This window comes from Mastigoproctus giganteus, chromosome 4, assembly GCF_048544385.1.
Source record: "Mastigoproctus giganteus isolate SK-2022 chromosome 4, ASM4854438v1, whole genome shotgun sequence".
Taxonomy (NCBI): domain Eukaryota; kingdom Metazoa; phylum Arthropoda; class Arachnida; order Uropygi; family Thelyphonidae; genus Mastigoproctus; species Mastigoproctus giganteus.
In genome coordinates, this window is record NC_143578.1 from 14430610 (window position 1) to 14450738 (window position 20129).

Sequence of the window (20129 nt, forward strand, 5' to 3'; positions counted from 1 at the left end):
ATGCAGAAGCAATTTCGTATGGAATGTGAAGCTATTTCACACTTTACTTGAAAATTTTATAGAGAAGTTATATGTGAGCCCTCTATTCATGTAAAAGTTTTTGCCTTATTTTTGTCATATACTGTTTTTAAGTGTCTTTTTGTTTAGAAATAATGTGTGCATACGTGTGTGAGAAATAAGTGCTTCAAAAACAATAAAAAATTAATCACTGAACACACCTTTTGATAACAAATATATATATTATAAATAACTAATGTACATTTCATTTACAATAAAAAAATTAACATTTATATTTACAAGACATATTGGTAGATTCGTAATATCAGACAGGGATGTGAAATTCTGGTGTATCAAATACTACTGCACGAGGAGCAGGAAGCCGATCCTTATCTGCTGTGAAGTACATAAGGAAGAATACCATTCGCCTACATTTATTATTATAAATTCAAAGTATTATGTACCAGAAAAATCTAAATTTTTATTAGAAATGCAAGGTAATTTTCAGCAGCGAATAGGATTTAGTGATTTTCCCAAATTAAGTATTCTACAGCTAAAAGAGAAGTCTAATGAAAATTATGCATAATATAAATACAAAAATCCATTATTTAATGTAGAGAATGCATTAGTGAAAAGTGTTACATAAGAAACAATGCATTAAATTAACATAATTTTGTCATGAAAAATACTATTTTGCATCAAGGCTTTTAACAAACTACATGTGAGGTGATATAGAGAGGGAGCAGAAGGAACATTTTTAGAAACATGGCTATCACTTGCTGCAATAAAAAAAAAAAACCTAAAACTGATTGCCTATTTTAGTAATTCCTTGCTCCATTGGTTAACAGAAATTATATTAGTAATAGCCATATGATGCAAAGGAGCCCAAGGCATTTGCTATACCAGCCAGAAAAAAAAATAATAATAAATAAATAAAAATAAACTGTTTATATAACTCCCTCCTCACATGAGTATCTGTCCAGCTGACTTCTGTCCAAGCAGTCAGCCTCAAATTAACTCAACCAGCCATTGATACAATTCCAATAATCATCAACTTGCTGGCTAAAAGAAAACTGCAATCCAGTCTAAACTTCTTCCTCCATAATTTGAATTTTTGGAATAAATTAATTCTGTAATCATTTATAACAGTGAAAATTTCACCATCATTCAGTTTATATGCTCCTCTCAAAGCCTTATACACTTCAATTAGGTTTCCTCTAAAGTGCTAGTTACCAACCTCAGTAGCTCACATAATGTGGGCTACTGAGGTTGGTAACTAGGCACTTTAGTTGAAAGACTCAGTAGCACACATAATGTGGGCTACTGAGTCTTTCAACACAATGGACATCCTCCTGCTGATCCAGGAACAGTTGTCAGTGAAAAGGGAAAATTTAGCATGAAAATAAACAATAAGTAAAGCAAGTAGTCAATTAAACAACTTTCCTTTGGAGTAAAAGAAATTTAGTCAAAAGACAATATTAATTATTCACAGCACATTTTTAAGTCTATTTTAACCCTATAGATGAGCTATATTAATTTAACTCTATAGATGGTCTATTTTAACCCTATTCATAAGAAATGAAGGTATTTGTCAAAAATTAGAACCTCTGCTGTTTTAAAATCAGAAAAGAAGTTCCCAATTTTAAACACCCTAAGCATGTCAATCACTGCTACTCACAATGATCAATCGGAAGGGGTATCAGATTGTAAAAGACTAACCAAAAAAAATCTTGAAGAAACAAACATTCACGCACAGATAAGTGAGCAAACATAAAATGCTTTGATCTATCTTGTAGAATGGATGGAGAAGGAAGACTAGCTAAACAGATATCAAAATCAAAAAGAAATGGTAACAAGCCCAGTAGCCCAAGAGGAAGATGGATTGATGGTGTCCCATAAGCATTAGAAGAAGAGGGCTTATGTTGGCTAGGGCTAAAGATTTAACAGGAAAGAGGAGAGCAAGGAGGAAAATAGTGAATGGAAGGCTGACAGTCCAGAAGAACTAATCTGTACTATCACAGTGACTTGTACATTCACGGGGAATAACAGATTTGTAAGACAATGATCAAGTAATGGGTGAATCTAACTGGCCAATTCCTACACACATACAATTAATGGTTGTTCCACATCAGTTGCCTGTTGCATAAAAATTTAAAATCTTTAATGCAGTATTTGCTATATTAAAGAGATTTTAATAAATTCAATAAACAGAGATCTATCTTGTCCTTATATAAATTTGGAAACTTTGGAAAATTTATATAAGGACAAAATTTATAATAAATTTGGAAAATCAGCAAACCTTTTGACTGCCATAAGAGTAAATATGATCTCAGTGTAGTCACAAAAGTAGGAACTTTGGTATCCATGCCTGGTTTTAAACAAACATCACCAAAACGTAACTTGCTATTTGTATAAAATATAAGACATCACTATGACAGCCTGTTTAGAGAGTTACTGGTCTCCCATAATAACAAATAATCTTAATTAGGAATCTACCACAAGAATATGAAGACAGAGTTTACTTATGGCAGTTGAAAGTCTACACACTACTAAACATATACGTAAGATAGCCCTCAATTTGCTAAATTTATTTCTAAGGTCATAGCATGGTATGGTATGACCTTAGATTAAAATACTTGAAATAAAGTGCCTTTTAACCCAGTGGGGCTAAAATATGTAAACATATTTTCCCCCCACTTTATTAAAAATTCAATAACTTGAGTGTACTGGGAATGGTGGGAGGTGGTTTATCAAGATCATTAATACACAAGTTGGAAGGAAAATATGATGCTCGCAGGTCAGCTTTATCCTTGGCTGAAGTGGCAGAACCATCTGGTTTTGACAGAGATGGGCAAAAGTTACAGCCAATAGCTTTGGCAAGAGACCAGAATGCTCAGCTACTATTTTGACAAGAAGCAAGTTTTCTATTCTTAGCCTGTTCAAAATCTAGTTTGGACTGATTAATAACTGCTTTACAATCATTGCAAGCTTTGGTATAGGGAGAAAATTAAACCAAATATTTGCAAACAAGCCAATTACAATATGCAACATTCTTCTCTTGAACAGCCTAAGCACATTTATTGGAAAAGATTTTAAGGTGGAGTGTGGAATAAAGGATCCCTACAAGGTAATTTCACTGACATGATCTGAGCAAACGTTGGCATCATAAGTTTTGCAACAGTAATCTGACCAAGGAAAAGAAGGAAAAAATCTCACAGATCATACCATTTTGCATTCTTATTATGTTGTTTGTTTGGTGACGGGCTCGAACCCCGGTCTAATCAAGAAGCATGTGCTACGCACTGTTGCTCCTTCCCACCTGGCTACAGAGGCGCCTTCTTGCAATGCCAAACAACGTGAGGCTGAGAATGGCCATGAGGGAAAGGCTCCATTGGAGAAGAGACCACTCACCAAGTTGTGATCCAAGGTGCCTAGAGGACCACTCACTTCGACCATGTACTTAGGACTGTTTGTGAGAAAAAAATCAAGCATGTTGGCTGTGTTGTTAGGATTGTCTGGTATTCTGGTAAGTAAATAAACAATCTGTGCAAGGTGATTAGTAATTGCAAAAGCCTAAGCATCTTGACTAGAAAATGGAAGCCAGCTGGAGCTGTGAACATTAAAAATTAGCTAAAATGTACTTAATATTAAAGTTTTTCTTTTTTTAAAAATAGAGTGCTACATTTTGTTACAATCCTCCCAAATTAAGTAAACTAACAACATATAAATAGACAAAAATTATTAATTCCACCTTTTGTTTGGCTAACAAACCTTGTTGATTCAAAGTGTTACTTTTAATATAAAGAACGTTAATTTAAATGCATTTAAAATAATCCTCTCTTTAGCTGAAATGTTTTTAATGTTTATTAAAGTAACACTTGAGTCCCTAACTCTTCACTTAATCCACTGACTTCAGAGGGATCTAGAGAATTAATATATATATCTTTCATGGATTTATCAAGATTTTAATAAAACTATTTACTTTACTTTCCTTAAATGAAAGTCCTAACTTTGAAAGTATAAACTTAACTAATATTTTAATAAAATTTATAAGGAGTGGTGAAGTAAGAGATATTTTCGAAAATTCCCAATATGTACTATCTTTACATGAACAACTAAAAGGATATTTGTGTAACAACTTGAAGAAACCAGTACCCAATGACATGGGTATTCCCAAAATTATGCTATCACTGACGCCCATGATAACATCTTCCTGGCCATAATATGCTGCATCAAACAAATGATCTGCTGTACGTTCAAACTGAAATAATAAACACAAATTTTGCATAACATCATATTCAATGTTACTGTAAATTAAAACTGAAAATACAACATTTACAAAATTACTGAAACTCTGAGTTAAGCACATGATTCTTTAAATAAAAATAAACCTTATATATCTCTTTAAAACTAATAAACTCAAGGTATTTAAGGATGTCAAAACTTAATAGTTAAACTTGCAAGTAATAAGAATGAATATAACAGAATAGTCACAGTACATAAATAAATAATAATTCTTCAGTAACAATATATCTTAACATATTCACCTATATATTAAGGTAATGTACATGGGTGGTAATTCTTAAGCCTTAATAAACAAGTAATGAAAGTAAAAGCACAAGAAATTTATAACGGCTCAATTCTGTCAGCACACTGATTGAACTCTGGACTATTAGCAGCAATGCTTAATTTTTTTTTTATACTCTAGTTCATATTTTTATTTGTTTTTTTGCTGTATTGAAGTTAGTTTATGTATATGGAATAAACTTTTGATACAATTTTGAAGTTTGTTCTGCTTAACAGCTCAGCCCAAAAGTAGGTGCTTGCTTTTATCTATGAATTCCAAGAGGGTGATCAAAATGTGTGGAAAAGTGTCCAAGATCTAAATGTTCCATAAACAGGTACATACTATCTACAATAAACTGGAAATATATGATAGACTCAAAATAAAGAATAATGGAAATTTTAATGCTCATGTTTAGAATTCAACCATGTGATTATTTTAAATGTACTGCTCTTGTTGCTCTTAGTGGGAAGGGAAAGAAGATGCAAACATTAATAAAATTAAACTATAAAACAGTCATTGCCCAGTTTCATTCTGAATTGAAAATAATCTGGAATCCTTCCACAGAATTATATAGTGGAACTAGCAGTTTTCATGACTGATCAAGAAAGTTAAGTGATCACATAGCTACTTCATTCTCCAATGTGATTCAATATTCTTAATTTAAACTTCATACGTGAAAAAAAATGGATATCTGCAATGTGCATAAATATTTATTAAGTGCAATACTTACTGAAGCTAAGGTCAAGGCACTCTCCTTCATTTTTGCTAAGCCAAAACGTGTAATCCCAAGAACTTCTCCCTGTAAAAAACGAAATAATAATAATAATTAAATTCACTATTAATTTTGCATAATTTTTACCCGTTCTGCACTATGAATGTAAATTACAAAGTCAGTATATCTTTACACCACTACAGCATTCTCTTAACCAATGAACATTGCAAACAGTTACTAAATGAAGTGAGTACTACTAAAACAAAAGGCTGGGAGGGGGTAACTACTAACTGCTCAAAAGGATATGATGTGTTATGTATTGTATGTGAATGATAAAGCAACTTCTTATTCCAAGTGAAAGATGAAACTCTAATGTAATTGCAATCTTCATTACACAGAGAAAATTCTCTAAAGTAATTGACAGCATCCACAACATCTCCCAGTTCTAATATGGAAGTAGAAGGTGCTGTGAATATAAACTGCCTAATTTTTATTTTATCACTGTTTCACCAAATTTTAGGTCATGCTGGTGAGGGGGGAAAAAGATTTGCATGTTTTCATGATTAAAGAAGCCTGGAATAGCTCTCACAGAGGGGAAGGGATGGAGGGACCACCCCCCCTCATTATTAATACATTTTACCTAGACTGGCTAATTACTGCACTAGTTGGAAAGGTGTTTAAGAATTTCTCCAGTCTCCAATGTGATTCAAATCTGGACCTCTCCAAATGAGTGACAAGTGGCAAATCCACTACACTGTCAAGGACTTTATTTTACTGTCCACTGAAAGTGGTAGTGTTGGCACATAATGCTGTATCAGAAGATCCATAATAAAATAAATATTCCAATGCAGATGGAGTGCTGGTTCTTTAAATTAATTTAGAAAGTCATGCAATACTGTAATAAAGGTCCAATGACAAGATAATTACAAATAAACTGAACAAGACAGAAAAGATTGTATTGCTACAGAATTGGTAAACAAGTACAAGTATATTACTTATGATTCATGATATCCAATTATTTATGAACTGTTAGCCTATGCAAAAGGGATGTAAAGAAGTATTAAGTATCACTTTTTTTGATTTCCAACTTCATCCAGATGTAAAGTATAAATCACTGTGGCATACTGGGATCATCTTACCAAATTCATTTTTTAAAGTACTGGAATCTAAGCAGGAAGGCAAGATCACCTACTGTTTGATCAACATTTTTATTATTAGGAAGCCCATGTGCACTACAGGGTAAAATTATGAATACTACCATGGTTATAATGCACTAGATCATATGGTATGCCAGGTCTTAAGATTTACTGTATATTATGTCCATATAAGTGTGTTCAAGAACTCATTTGTATGTTGTGTGAACTGAAAAATATAGAATAAATTACTTCTCCTGACACCTAAGATCAACTAACTACAACTTCCAGTAATTCACCCAGCCTCCAAAAGGATTCAAGCCTGGTCCTCTCCAAATTTTGTAAAAAAGCATAACTGACAAGGTATCATTTATACCAATAGAGAAGTTACAGAAAATTATATTCTACTTTTATAACACTATTTCAAGTTGAAGAAGTTTTGGTCTTGTTCTGAAAACTATATGTGACACACCCCCTCACCCCCAATAAAATCAAAATCTAATCAGTGCTGGAAGGGTTAACTGGCCAATCCCAGTCAATATTGTGGTCATTACATTTGTGCCATATTCATAAATACTGAAAAATATCTTAAATTAAATTTCAAGATAACCTTAAATTTAAAAAAAAGAAAAGAAAAAACCATCTCACAAATGTATTCTGTCAGTAGACATAAGATTCACAGAATTTATTCAGTTCACAAAATTTATTTTCCATTTTTTATTGTGGTTAAGCAAGGTAGTCATTCTCCATTCTGTAGAATGTAGCTATAGGGTTTTAGGCACGTCAGTGACTCAGGCCATATTACGACATATATAATATGCCTGTAAATTGCACGTGTTCAGTGGTCAATTTGATGTTTGCCGGACAAAAAACCTGCATTTTCAGGAAGAAAAAAACCATATTACCTTCACCTACTCAGACACATGAAAAAGGTGCACAAAAATTCTTCACGTTATTTGTGAGATTCAACCTCAGGTCTTTTCCACTTAGTGTGTAGAGGATGATGATCATAATGGCACATTTTGTAGAATGGCTAACTTGCTTAACCAAACTGAAAAATGGAAAATAAATTTTAGATAAAGTTAATAAATTTTAATGACAACAAGCTTACTTCATACTTTGCATATAATAGCTGGACTTTGTATACAAAGCCCATTTTAACATTCAGATAATGTATTCAATGCATAAATATTCATGTGACAACTCGTGCCATTAAAAAAAGGTATACGGGCAGAAAAAAATTTAATTCAGTAATATGCAACGTTGTTTGACCCAGTTTTTAAAAGAATGACTAAATTATATATTTAAAGGTAAGACCTGCAAACTTCCATTTTACTACATCTACATAAAGTTTTGCTATGTAAAAAGATATCTATATCTCTGCAGCATTTGCTTAACATTGTTAAAAATGATGAAGAAACAACTAGTTTCTTTAACTATTTAATACAGAAAAGGCTACATTATATATAAAACTTTCTCACCATATAATAATAATATATGAATAAAAAACTTTCTCACCATATAACATTAATAATATATGAATAAAACTTTTTCATTATATAACATTAATAATACATATTTTTAATTCTCTTAATATCATATATGCTCTGATATATCAGAGCATATATGATATTAAGAGAATATCATATATGCTCTGATAATTACTTGAACTTCTGTAGACTGTAAAATTACAGTCTACAGAAGTTCAAGTCCAATGTCAACAAATATCTTCTTTTGTCTTCTCAACTTCCAACCCAAGCACGGTACTAAGTACTATAGGTTCTAATACTTCTCGTGTTCGGGGTTTATATAAAAAAAAAACAGTCTAGGTCTGGGTCTGTTCTGAATATTTTAACTTTAAATACTTAAACTTATATTTTACTTCTATTTAATAATTGCTATTAATTACACGAATTTGAGTAAAAAAATTCAAAAGGTAATATGATAATTTAAGATAAACTGATTTTCATATAAAGAGTAATTGAACTATAATAGTAATGCCAAAACAACATACCTTGAATGTCATAAGATCAGCTAATAGCATCACATGCCTGCAATCCACAACAATACTATGATTTTTCATGGTAGTCTGTATTTCTTTCATTATAGTGATCCTGTTCAAAAAAATCATTTGTTCATCAGCCAGTAGATTTGTTTCTCAACTAATAAGAATATGTTCGGCTACTTTCAAGAACATTAACAGCTGAAATAGCAGACAACATTCATTTTATAACTTCACATGCATGTCTGCAAATGCACCTGCACACAATATTTATCACAAAGACTTCTATTTAATTATTTTATAAAATGCAGTTCAACAAATCATAATACATGAGCAAAAACTATAGTTTTAATCCTGGTTTTTATAAAAAGAAAAAAAGTACAAAAACAGTTCTGTAGTTCATATATATTTTAAATTATTCTGAAATAAAGGTTTTAATGGTCAAATAAGATTATTTTTATTTAAACTTGAAAAGTCTAAGCAAGTAGAGAAATTCTGTAGGAAATTTAAACTTGACTTTTAATCATAAAAATATTTTACTTAATTTCCATAATACCACAGTGAAAATGGTTTTCTTACCTTGCTGCTTCAATTCCTAAAGTCTTCTCTATTTCACAGGTATTGTTAGAAACCGTTCTTGTCCCATCTACACCTGAATGGAAAAGATATACAAGAGTCTTTATAAAATTTTATCAGATTAGCTTTCTTCTAACACATAATTAAAAGAGGAGATAATAATACTTAATAGTCTATATAATTTAGTTGGAAAAAAAAATCACTATGAAGTTGTCTGATATGGGTAAATATTTTTTACCTGTAGTGGCAATTACATCCCTTAATCCATTTCCTTCCACCATTAGTTTATATATTGGAGGACCACAGGAGTCATCAATATGAATCACAGCTCTAGATACAGATGGAAGACCCTATAATATAGAACAATTGAACAAATGTACTTTCAGTAGACAACTTAAATGAAGCGGTTACATTTTCTTCATTTTGAAGAAAAGGTAAATATTAACCCAAATGTACAGAGGAATGAAATAATCCTCTTCATGAAATTCTTAAATGACCATTCTTAATTTCAGAAAGATGCCATATAATCTACTTAAAAAAACAAAAAAATAAATAAATAAATAAAATTTGAGGATGGGGAGGCAGAACTAGACAAATAAAGCATACCAATTCCAATATAAAATTTTTAATTCCAGAATTTTAGCTTCATCATAAATATAGTGCAAAACTCCAGTTATTCTCTGGAAACTTTTTTGGAAAGGACATAGGAAATGGAAAACAAAACAGGACTTTTCACACTCCTGTTTCACTGACTATTCCTTTATAGTTGTTATTTCCAGATTATATATAATTTTTACCCTTTTTCTACCACTATGTAATCTATAATAGCATGCAACTTCATGTAATACTGGTGTTGGGAAACAGCTTTAACATCTATATTATAAAAAAATTGCATTCCTGTCAAAAAAAAAATTAAATTTTTTAAATGAGTAAACAATGACTAAAAGATATGAACTATTAAATCAAAGCCAGTAAAGCAATTAAAAAGGTAACAAGGACAACAGCAAAAAAAAATCAAAACAGATGCACACTGCTCTAACATTAATATTCAGATACATGCATATCTATAAATAATCTTTACTTACAGATATACAAAAACTTTTAGCCTTTATGACAGCCTGTAATCTCACTCTCACACTCTCCACCAGTTTTTTTGTACATGTCCTCGAATATTTTCTACCATTTGGCTTTCAAAGTGGCAACAACTTCAGCTCTGCTTTTTTGGGCAGTCTCTTGACATGAAGCACTGTCCTACTGATACAAGTAAAAGCTTTCCCCAAATGTGTTGCTGAGGTCTATCTAGGTCCACGAGGTCTAGATAGACCTTAGCATTCATGGTTTTGTCCAAAACAATGAATGGACCCAGGACAATCCACAAAAAACAACCACAGACCATCATACTGCCTCTACAAAACTTAATACATTGTGGGTGTGAAACAGAACACTGTCAATGCCAGAGGTTTAAAGGTGTATGGATTTTGTATGTATAGTGTACCATTGTTCCTCTGGTCATTTAGCTACTGGGCCCCTAATGGGATGCAACGTTGGTGGCTGTCACAGATAGTTCCAGGAGAACACAGTTGGTTACTCACCCTCACATTCATTCTTGCCCACACCCCAGCAACTGATAGAGTGCCGTCATGCTGGGTTGTTGTTGTTGTTTTGGTTTTTAGGAGCATTAGCAACTAAGGCCATATTGCTCCGGGAATATGCGGTGGTCATTCCCTGACCTTTCCGCATCCTCCGTATTTGGTGGTCACGGGCTCGAACCCCGGTCTAATCAAGAAGCGTGTGCTACGCACTGCTGCTCCTTCCCACCTGGCTACAGAGGCGCCCTCGTCATGCTGGGGGCAAGATATTCATTCACAGAGAGAACATAGACACTCATTCACACTCTTTCATACTCACTCGTACAAACCACATTAATGTTAATAATACCCTACAGTTAAGAAATATCTCATATTATGGTAATATAATATTACTTTTATAACATATAATATCTCATATTAACATGTGGAAATTTACAGAAATAGTCTTACTCATTTAGACCCACTTTCCCTCTCATATTTACACAGTCATTCACACATTCTGTCCACACTTCAAATAATTTATCATAGGGCAGGGAACTTATTCTGACAGGCCAGAATCTTCAGTTATCCTATCTAACTTGTCAAATGGGGGGAGAGTGATTGTCACAGTTGGTATTATCTTTAATTGCCTAAGTTTAAGGGGTTGTCTGGGTGGTCATAACTTGATTACTTATCTTTGTCTCAAAAATCTTTTGAGCAAAGTCAAAAGAAGGCCATATAATGAGTTTCATTAGAGATGAGGAGATGCTCATCTCCACGATTTATTGGTCCAGTCTTTATCATTAATATACATCTGTGGGGATAGTAATTGTGACAATCATATAGAACATGTGCTCAATCCTCTGTAAGCTTCCCAGATACATTTGGCTGACATGTTTTGCATTTAGATCATTATTAAACCATGCCCTGTAAGCAAGGAGGTTGCATAGAGCCTAGGGGGGTGGGGGAAACAGGGTTGCCTGAGGAAAGAACCTCCTAGTGATCCCCCTTTGATAGACTCATCCCAGCAGAGAACCTTGGAGACATCCTTGTGTCACAATTCTGGAAACACATTGATGTCTTAAATGAAACTTGCCTATCACCGAGGTAGTCTTGTATGCATTTGCATAAGTTCTGAGGTATTCCAGCATGGCAAAGTACACTGGGCCACCATGATGAATCAAGTGCACCAGCAAAATCAATTCATATAGCAAGCAGGTAGGTTTCCTGTGTAGTATTGACAGCGTTCATTATTTAGTTCATGGCATCTTCTGTGGAGCTTCATGGCTTAAACCCAAAGTGCTTATCAGATTGCAGGTTTACACTCAGGTGGTGTGTCCAGGCAGTGAACAAATATTCTCTCCATCGCCTTGCCCAAGGCAATGGGTCTGTAAGATTTAGGATCCACAGGTGGTTTCTCTGGATTATTTTAGTATTAAAAAAAAAAAGTAAAATTACCTGATATTTACCTGATTATCTGATATTTTCTTGTTTCCAGGTGGGGGGGGGAATTACTTTTCATAAGCAATTGTTATATAGTTGTAACTTGTAACAGGTGATCTGAAAAGTTTTTGGCCAATTCTTTTATCATTTCAATTTCAATATGATCATTACCTGGGCATTCATTGTTCTTATTTCTATTTAAGTCAGCAGTCAGTTCCTCAGTTTCCATGTTTTTATAGTCATTGTTTTCAGCGCAAATATTCATTTGTACTTCATTAAGGTGTTTGTCATCAACTGGAAACAGTGTATCTAAAATGTTGCTGACTGTTTCCTCCCAGGTATGTGTAGGAGGAAACAATACAGTGATGAACTAGTACACTGACACCTTATATTGCAATTACTCAGGAACTTACTTGTTTCCTGAGTAAAGTGTTAAATAAAAATAGCACTAAACAAGGTCATTATAAAATGGCACCTGAAAAGATATAATCCCAGCTTCATAACTGTTTACCTATAAAGACTATTGGGCAGTTCCTGGAGTATTAACTATTAAACACAGTACTGCACTGTATACAAATGTTATACTGGTGTTATAAAACAAAGTGGAATTAGGCAAGCAGGACAAATGAAGACAGTTTTCCCTTTTTCTCCAAGTAGACATGCCACTGTTGGAGAGGTTAGCAACATTACATAAGTTTCATATTTTGTATCTTTTGCTATTCTCAAACTAATGAAGAATTTGAAATATGCAACAGTGTAAATTACATTAAATCCAAATTTCTTTAAGTTTTTAGCTTTTCTAAATTAAACTCCTCTGTTACTACTCAGCAGAGCATATCCTTCAAGTACTGTCATGCCTGTGAATACCCTACCATTCCTATCTCATGTTATTTTAAATGAAAAATAAAGAGATTACAAAAGCTCACCTTTATGACAATATTTGGAAGTTGTTCCTTTAAAGTTTGCAGCATGTAGTACAGAGAAGTACGTGCAGTATCTGATGGCTTCACAACGATGATACTATCACTATGAACTATTACATTTTGGGGCTTCACTCGAAGCTTGGAAATACATATGGAATAACGAATGGAACTGGCATTCACTTCAAGCTGAAAAAAATATATAAATTAAAAGGATTAGAGTGCATTAATTAAAATTGAATAACAACTAATACGAAAGCAGATGAGATTTTTTTTTTTTTTTTTTTTGGTAGTAGTTGTTGGCGCATCGGCTTCTGTGGTCATAATGAATACACCTCCCAAGGTTTTTGCAGTACTTTGATCCAAGCCTGAGGTGGGATTTGAACCCGCGACTTTTGGGTTGCTAGGTAGGCACTTTACCCATCCAGCTAGCCCAGTCGGCACAGATGAGATATTAAACATTCAGTAACATTGTTCACATGACAAATACTAATTAATTTGCAAATGGTATAAACCACAACTCAAGAGTTTCAAAGTTTTCGTGATGGGAAAATTTCTTCCAACCTTATAAAAAGGAAACTCAAAATATCCATTTTCTTATACTTATTAAGGCAACAGGTCTTAATTAGTAGGTCACAAACCCAACTGGATCTTAATAATGTCTGGGGTGGGAAATCACAACATACCATAATAAATTAAAAACAAAGAACTAAACATGTTATGATTGGGGGGGGGGGATGATTTGAGTTTTGCTCAAAAAGGGATCACCAAATACCAGAAGAGTGAGAAACACTACATTAAATTAATAAATTCAGAGAGTCATGAGTGCCTTCAGAACTACTTGTGCATTATGGCCTGAGTAGTCAGGCCATAATGCACCAATAGTACTTCTGTAGTTCTGAATTCATTAAAGTAATGAATTCAGAACTACAGAAGTTTCACTAATTCAGCTATAAGTTAATCATCCATGAAAAGATCATTGTGAAAATCAGGCATAAATCACCTAGCAATATTTTAAATTTGAAAAAAATAAAAAAGTGCAAGCTGCCAAAAGAAGTTCAGCTTTCTTTAATATATCTCAGAAACTAGTGTATATATACATAGGTTCTTGTGGCTAGCAGTATTTACAATTGCTATCTTTTCACACTGCGAAAAAGACCTAGGTATGTACATAACTTGGACACACACACACACACACACACACACACACATGATCCGATCAAAAAGTTCTATTTTCCTTAAAAACAATTAGAATTGAACTGGTGTATTATGGCCTGAGTAGTCAGGCCATAATAAACCAGTTCAATTCTTTTGATACATGGTTCCATGCTTTAGTTCAAAATATAAGCTTAGATTTAAATATATTAGTCTATCAGAAACTTTTACCTTTAAGATACGTATCCGATCCAAGTCTAGTTTAATAAGAATGAAGCAGTCATCAGGAAGAAATACCTCTTCTAAATATTCTGACACCTGAAAAAAATAATAATAATAATAAATAAATAATGAAAAATTAAGAAATCATTATGAAAAATTTTAAACTGTGTTATTTTGAAATCATTTATGATTAACAGTGTACTTAATCAGAAATGTTAAACTGTTGTAGCGCATCACAAATGAAAATGTCTTTCAATAAACACCGCCTTTTCACAGGAGTTTTTCATAATTTTTCTTTTCCTTCCATACTTTAGTCTTGGAATGTGCTTTTTTTTTAATACCTTTTCTCTGTTCTCTGAATTCTTTATTTTTAAGAAAATTTCTTTAAACTCAGAAACCCTTGCTTCCTTCTTTTTTTTTTTTCTTTTCTAGTTTTCGGAGAACCTTTTTTATCATGCATACCTGTTCCAATGTTTTTTTTTTTCTTTGTCTGTCCATTGTTGTCTCTTGTGGCATAAGTACATTTTATCTTCCTTAGAAATACTCCATTTCAATTTTATATCAAAAATTCAACTTTTTTAAAAAAATTTTTAGACAGCAAAAACACCCTAATGTTCCAAGGTAAAACACTAGTCAACAATTTTAAACTTTTTTTCAATAACATGAACGATATCAACTGATTTTGACTTAAATGCATATGCTGGAAATGAAAATGACAGTAGAAAGTTTGTAGCATGTCATGTTTTCATGTTATGGCTTCATGCTCCTTTTTTCCAAAAATTGTGAATTTTTACTTATCTAAATGTATTTGACTACTTTTCTTGTAAATTAATTGCTTGAAATATAAATGATGACCAGTAAATATTCCAAATGGATAAAAAATAACATATTTAAACTTTATAAACAACTATCAGACACAATAGGAGGGAGTATATGATGAGGGCCTTGTCGATCAATTCAGCCCTGGAGAGATAGTGCAAGGCTCAAGGGGTAGAATTTTTTCAGCCTGGTCTGTGATTATTGACAGGAGAAACTGCTTCTACATAGAAAGGGTGCAAACCTGCAAGCCAATATTTGCTGATGCTATCAAGGCAATGTTAGGTGGGTTGGAAAACTGCTAGCTTGGGGAGGGATACACAGACTAAAAGGTTAGCAGTGGGGGCAAGCAGAGGCAGAAGTGATTCTTGCACTGCTTCTATTAGAATGAGCAGCAGCCTGGAAAGCAAGGCAATGGAGATTTCCAGGACTGTTGGGAGTCATAGTGGAACAAATAAATACATGGGCTGTGTTAGGGTAACTAAGAGTAGAAACAAGTGCATGTATACTTGAATGTACACCAATGCTAGGAGTAGTTAATAAATTTGATGAGCTTGAAGTGCTAGTCAAGACATCAAAGGCAGATATTGTTGGGATATCAGAGACATGGTGTCACACAGACATAAGCAGTGCAGAATTGGAATTTGGGGAGCACAATGTGAACAGAAAGGATAGACAGGAAGGGAGGAGGGGTTATGCTGTTAGTTAAGAAACACAAAATCTAACAAAGTGCATCCAATTGACATAGATGGACAGTGCAATGTTCAGTTAGTTTGGTGCAACATAAGCACTTGGAAAGCAAAAATGAGGGTAGGAGTTTGTTATAGACCTAATGACTCTGATGAATACAATGAACAATTATACAGAGAAATGGAGTGGGCCAGTAAATCAGAATGTCTTATAATGGTGGATTTTAAATTTCATATATCGACTGGAACTTGTGCATTGGTCACTCGCACACTAGCAAGATTTTTGTGGATTTATTGGATGACTGTTTTCTACAGCAACATGTTCAAGAGGCAACCAGAGGGAGTAATATTCTTGATCTGATTATCAGCAGTAATTATTCATGCATTAAGAATTTGCAGATAAAGGAACCACTGGGTGTCAGTGATCACAATGTACTGATGTGGGAATTACTTAAAGATGTAACTACCATCAAGGCTAAAGAGAAGGGCTATTGCTTTCGTAAAGGTGACTACAGGGGTCTCAGACAGTTTTTAAATTCTGTACAGTGGAATCAACTGATGTTACCAACATTGAATTCTAAATGGGCAGCCTTCAGGGCCTTAATTTTGGAGGGTTTTCAATCCAACTAAGAAATATTGTTCAAGGTTTAGGCCCAAATGGATGTCAGATGAACTAAGAAACTGAATGCCAAAAATAATTTTGATATCATATACTTGGATTTCGGGAAAGCTTTTGATACTGTTGCACATGGAAGGCTGCTGTACAAATTGGAGAGGTATGGCATTAAGGGTAAGTTGCTACAATGGATAAAGGGATGGTTGAGTGGGAAACGACAGAGTGGTAATCAATGGACACTGCTCTTCGTGGACAAATGTTATTAGTGGAGTTTTCCAGGGTTCAGTGTTGGGCCCATTGTTGTTTTCAGTATTTATCAATGATATTGACGAAGGTATATCAGGTTTAATATCCAAGTTTGCAGATGATACAAAGGTTGGCAGGGTTGTTAATGACAGTAAAGACAGTATGCTACTCCAACTGGATCTAGATAATTTGGGCAAATGGGCTGAAAAGTGGCAACTGAAGTTTAACATTGACAAATGCAAAGTACTGCATATGGGTAGCAATAACCAAAGAGAAACCAACTGTGTGGTACTACACTCAGGGAAGTGGAAAGTGAAAAAGACCAGGGGGTAATTGTGCAGTTGAATATGAAGTTTGCTAAGCAGTGCAGACGGGCTGCCAGGTCAGGTCATGGAGTCTTGTCAATGATAAACAGGAATTTTGCTAGCAGGGACAGGGGGGTGATTATCCCATTATACAAGGTAATGGTCAGGCCACACAAAGAGTACTGTGTACAGGTCTAGAGGCCTCATTTTAGGAAGGATAGAGTTGCTAGAATGAGTACAAAGAAGGGCAACAAGACTGGTGAGGGGAACAACTGAGTGCTCTTACCAAGAAAGGCAAATTGCAGTGCTGGAGAGTAGGCACCTGCAAGGTGATCTGATTGAGGTTTATGTGTGTGTGTTATGGGTGTTTAATGGCACACAAGCTGCTGTGGCTATAGTGTGCTTATTCATAGGAATGTTATAAATAATGAAGTCAGCTCAATTTCATTTCAGCTCAGAAACTATTTATATTCAATCATAAATTCCAATTTCTTTCAAAAAACTGTAAAGTTCCCTAATATTTGCCTTCTCTCCAATGATATGATTTAATGTCATTGATTCTCAGAGATTAGCCAGAGAAAGAAATACTGAAGTTCGATATTATTGATAATGTGCATAGTCAATCAAAATATGTTTGACTGTTAGATGTTCCGAGCAGTGTGAACACTGAGGAGGATCATCGCCTGTGAATAGATGGAGGGGTGGTTCGAGGTTTATAAGGCCTTGAATGGCTTGAGCAAGCTGAATGCTGATGGGGTTCTTCCTCTTGCTCAGATTAAGAACCTGAGGGGACACAGATTCAAATTGAGGAAAGACAGTTGTAGAATAGATGTGCAGAAATTTGCCTTTAGCCAGTGGGTAGTTGATTGGGGGAACAGACTTCCATCTTTTGTTGTGGAAGTTGATAGCCTAAATAAATTTAAGGCTGAGCTGAACAGGCATTTGGAATGAATGGAGGAGTGAAATGGGAGGTGTTTTTTTTTTTTTTTTTTTTTTGGCTGATACTGCATAAGCTTGCTTTCTTCCATCGTATGCATCTACTAATGCTAACTTCAAAATGTAAAATGTTTCCTTTGTATTTAACTGAAAAATGAAAATTCCAACAACCACATAAACTAAACAAAAACTTAACACAGACAAGTTACTTTTTCAACCGAATAATTATAAAAACACATATTATGAAATTAGTTAAAGAAAAAAACTTTTTCATAACAAACTAAAATAAGTATTTTATTACAATTCAATTCAAACAAGGATGAAAACACTTTGCAGATGGGAAAAGTTAAATTTATATAGTAATTATAACAAATAAGACTATGGGCTTTTTCTTATTATATCATTAAGTAATGAAAAATCTTGTAATGCTCATTGTAATTACTTTAAGCTTAAAATTCTATATATTAATTCTTCTCTTCTTCTTAGGGGCCTAGTTGTCCGCAGCTTTTTCATAATCAAAATCTGTTGAATCTGGTCCAGTGAAATCAGCATCAGATTATTTAAAGTGTTCTGATTCATGTGATTACTCAAATATGTTTTTATTCTTTTTAGTACAGAAAAATCTCTTTTCACAAAAAACTGTGCTCACAGGTATGGCCAGTCCAACAGCAACTAGTTTTGCTAAATTTTGAAGACTTTGAGCTCAGAAGTTGTTGCTAATTTCAGCAGTATTTGTTTTGAATCTAAATTTTTGTATGCCTGTCCTTTAAGCATTTTTGATGCAACTGCCCATTCTAGTGTAGTACTTTCATAATTTAAAACTGCAGGACTGCTATTTTTAGAATAATAATCAAAAAGAATCTTGGAAGCCTCATTTTGATCATGACTTTCTGCATTAAAAAGTCTTGAAAAGCAAGAAGTGATTGACATATCTGAAAATCTTGCTTATAGGTAGTTAATAACTGTGCCTATGTATTTATTACAGATTGTAATCTTGAATGTGATAATATTAGCATCTAAATAATCAATGTGAATATTTGACCATTCACCGACAAGATGCTGATGAAGATTTTTAAAATGACTGCCAGAGATGTCTTTCAATTCCATAATGGATAGTTTTGTGGATTCCAAGACTGGCTCTATTTCTGTTAAGTTAAGATAAGCTAGACAAATGAGATAAGACATCTGAAAGCATCATTACTGATGCTATGAAATTGTATGTTCTAATATATTTACTTAAACCTTCAGCTGTGATATTATTTTGCTCAGTGGCCTCTGTTTTGAGTGCAGCTATAACACTCGCTATGCATTCGCTTAGAGACTGTACTGCAGAGTCATGAGACAGCCATTCAGTGTCACTAGCCAATTTAAGTTTAATGTTAGGACTGTTCAGTATATTTAGGATCTGAGTTAAACTAGCCATCCTGATTGATGGAGGAATTTTGGAAGAAGAAAAACAGTTGTCTTAAGATATCATTAAATTGCAGCTGCTTTGGCACAAGCAAGAGCCAGTCAATGGTTTACACAATGACAGTTGATCACAATTCCCTGTTTTAACTTTGAGCAGTTCTGCAATTCTCTTTTACTTCCCAGTCATGACAGCTGCTTCATCAGACATTTTTAAGCCTAGACTGTTACAGGTTTCAATTACTTTGCTAGTTATACTCTCAGCTTTGCCATCAATGATACTGCTGTTTGTTGTTTGTTATTTAGGAGCATTAGCAACTAAGGCCATATTGCTCCGGGGATATGCGGTGGTCATTCCCTGACCTTTCAGCATCCCCGTATTTGGTGGACACAGGCTCGAACCCCGGTCTAATCAATAATACTGCAGGTTAATACAAAACCTTAACCTCTTTTTGAACTTGATTAAGATATTTAATATACACAATCAGCTGTTTAAAAACTGAGACATCATCATACATGACACTGAAATACTCTGCAGAATGTATTTTTTTTCAGTATTTCAGATCTAATTTCAAGCAACACTTCCATTATTCTTTTTGAGGATAATTTGCATTTTTACTAACGTTAAAATGTTTTAAACAGGAATAACCCACAGCATTGCAATGCTCGAGCAATTTTTCAAATAATGTAGTATGTGGCAACTCTTTTTTAACTAACTAATACATAGAGCTTAAAATTCTCATAGCACCTCTCTTTCTTTATTTCTTTCTTTCTCTCTCTCTCTCTAGTTATTCGAAACTGAAATTGATGCCCCAACCC

The 20129-nt window shown here is 33.8% G+C and overlaps 1 protein-coding gene across 1 annotated transcript in view; it reads right to left on the reverse strand.

The window, feature by feature from the left end:
- Positions 1–322: 322 nt before the first annotated feature.
- Polr3A (RNA polymerase III subunit A) overlaps positions 323–20129 on the reverse strand; it is a 185307-nt gene continuing 165500 nt past the window's right edge. The window contains exons 32-39 of the mRNA XM_090371374.1: positions 14305–14391; positions 12925–13107; positions 9226–9337; positions 8991–9063; positions 8424–8523; positions 5295–5363; positions 4125–4258; positions 323–395 (exon numbers count right to left, since the gene is read on the reverse strand). Coding sequence (XP_090227500.1) covers positions 323–395; positions 4125–4258; positions 5295–5363; positions 8424–8523; positions 8991–9063; positions 9226–9337; positions 12925–13107; positions 14305–14391 — 831 coding nt within the window. The remainder of the gene's footprint in view (positions 396–4124; positions 4259–5294; positions 5364–8423; positions 8524–8990; positions 9064–9225; positions 9338–12924; positions 13108–14304; positions 14392–20129) is intronic.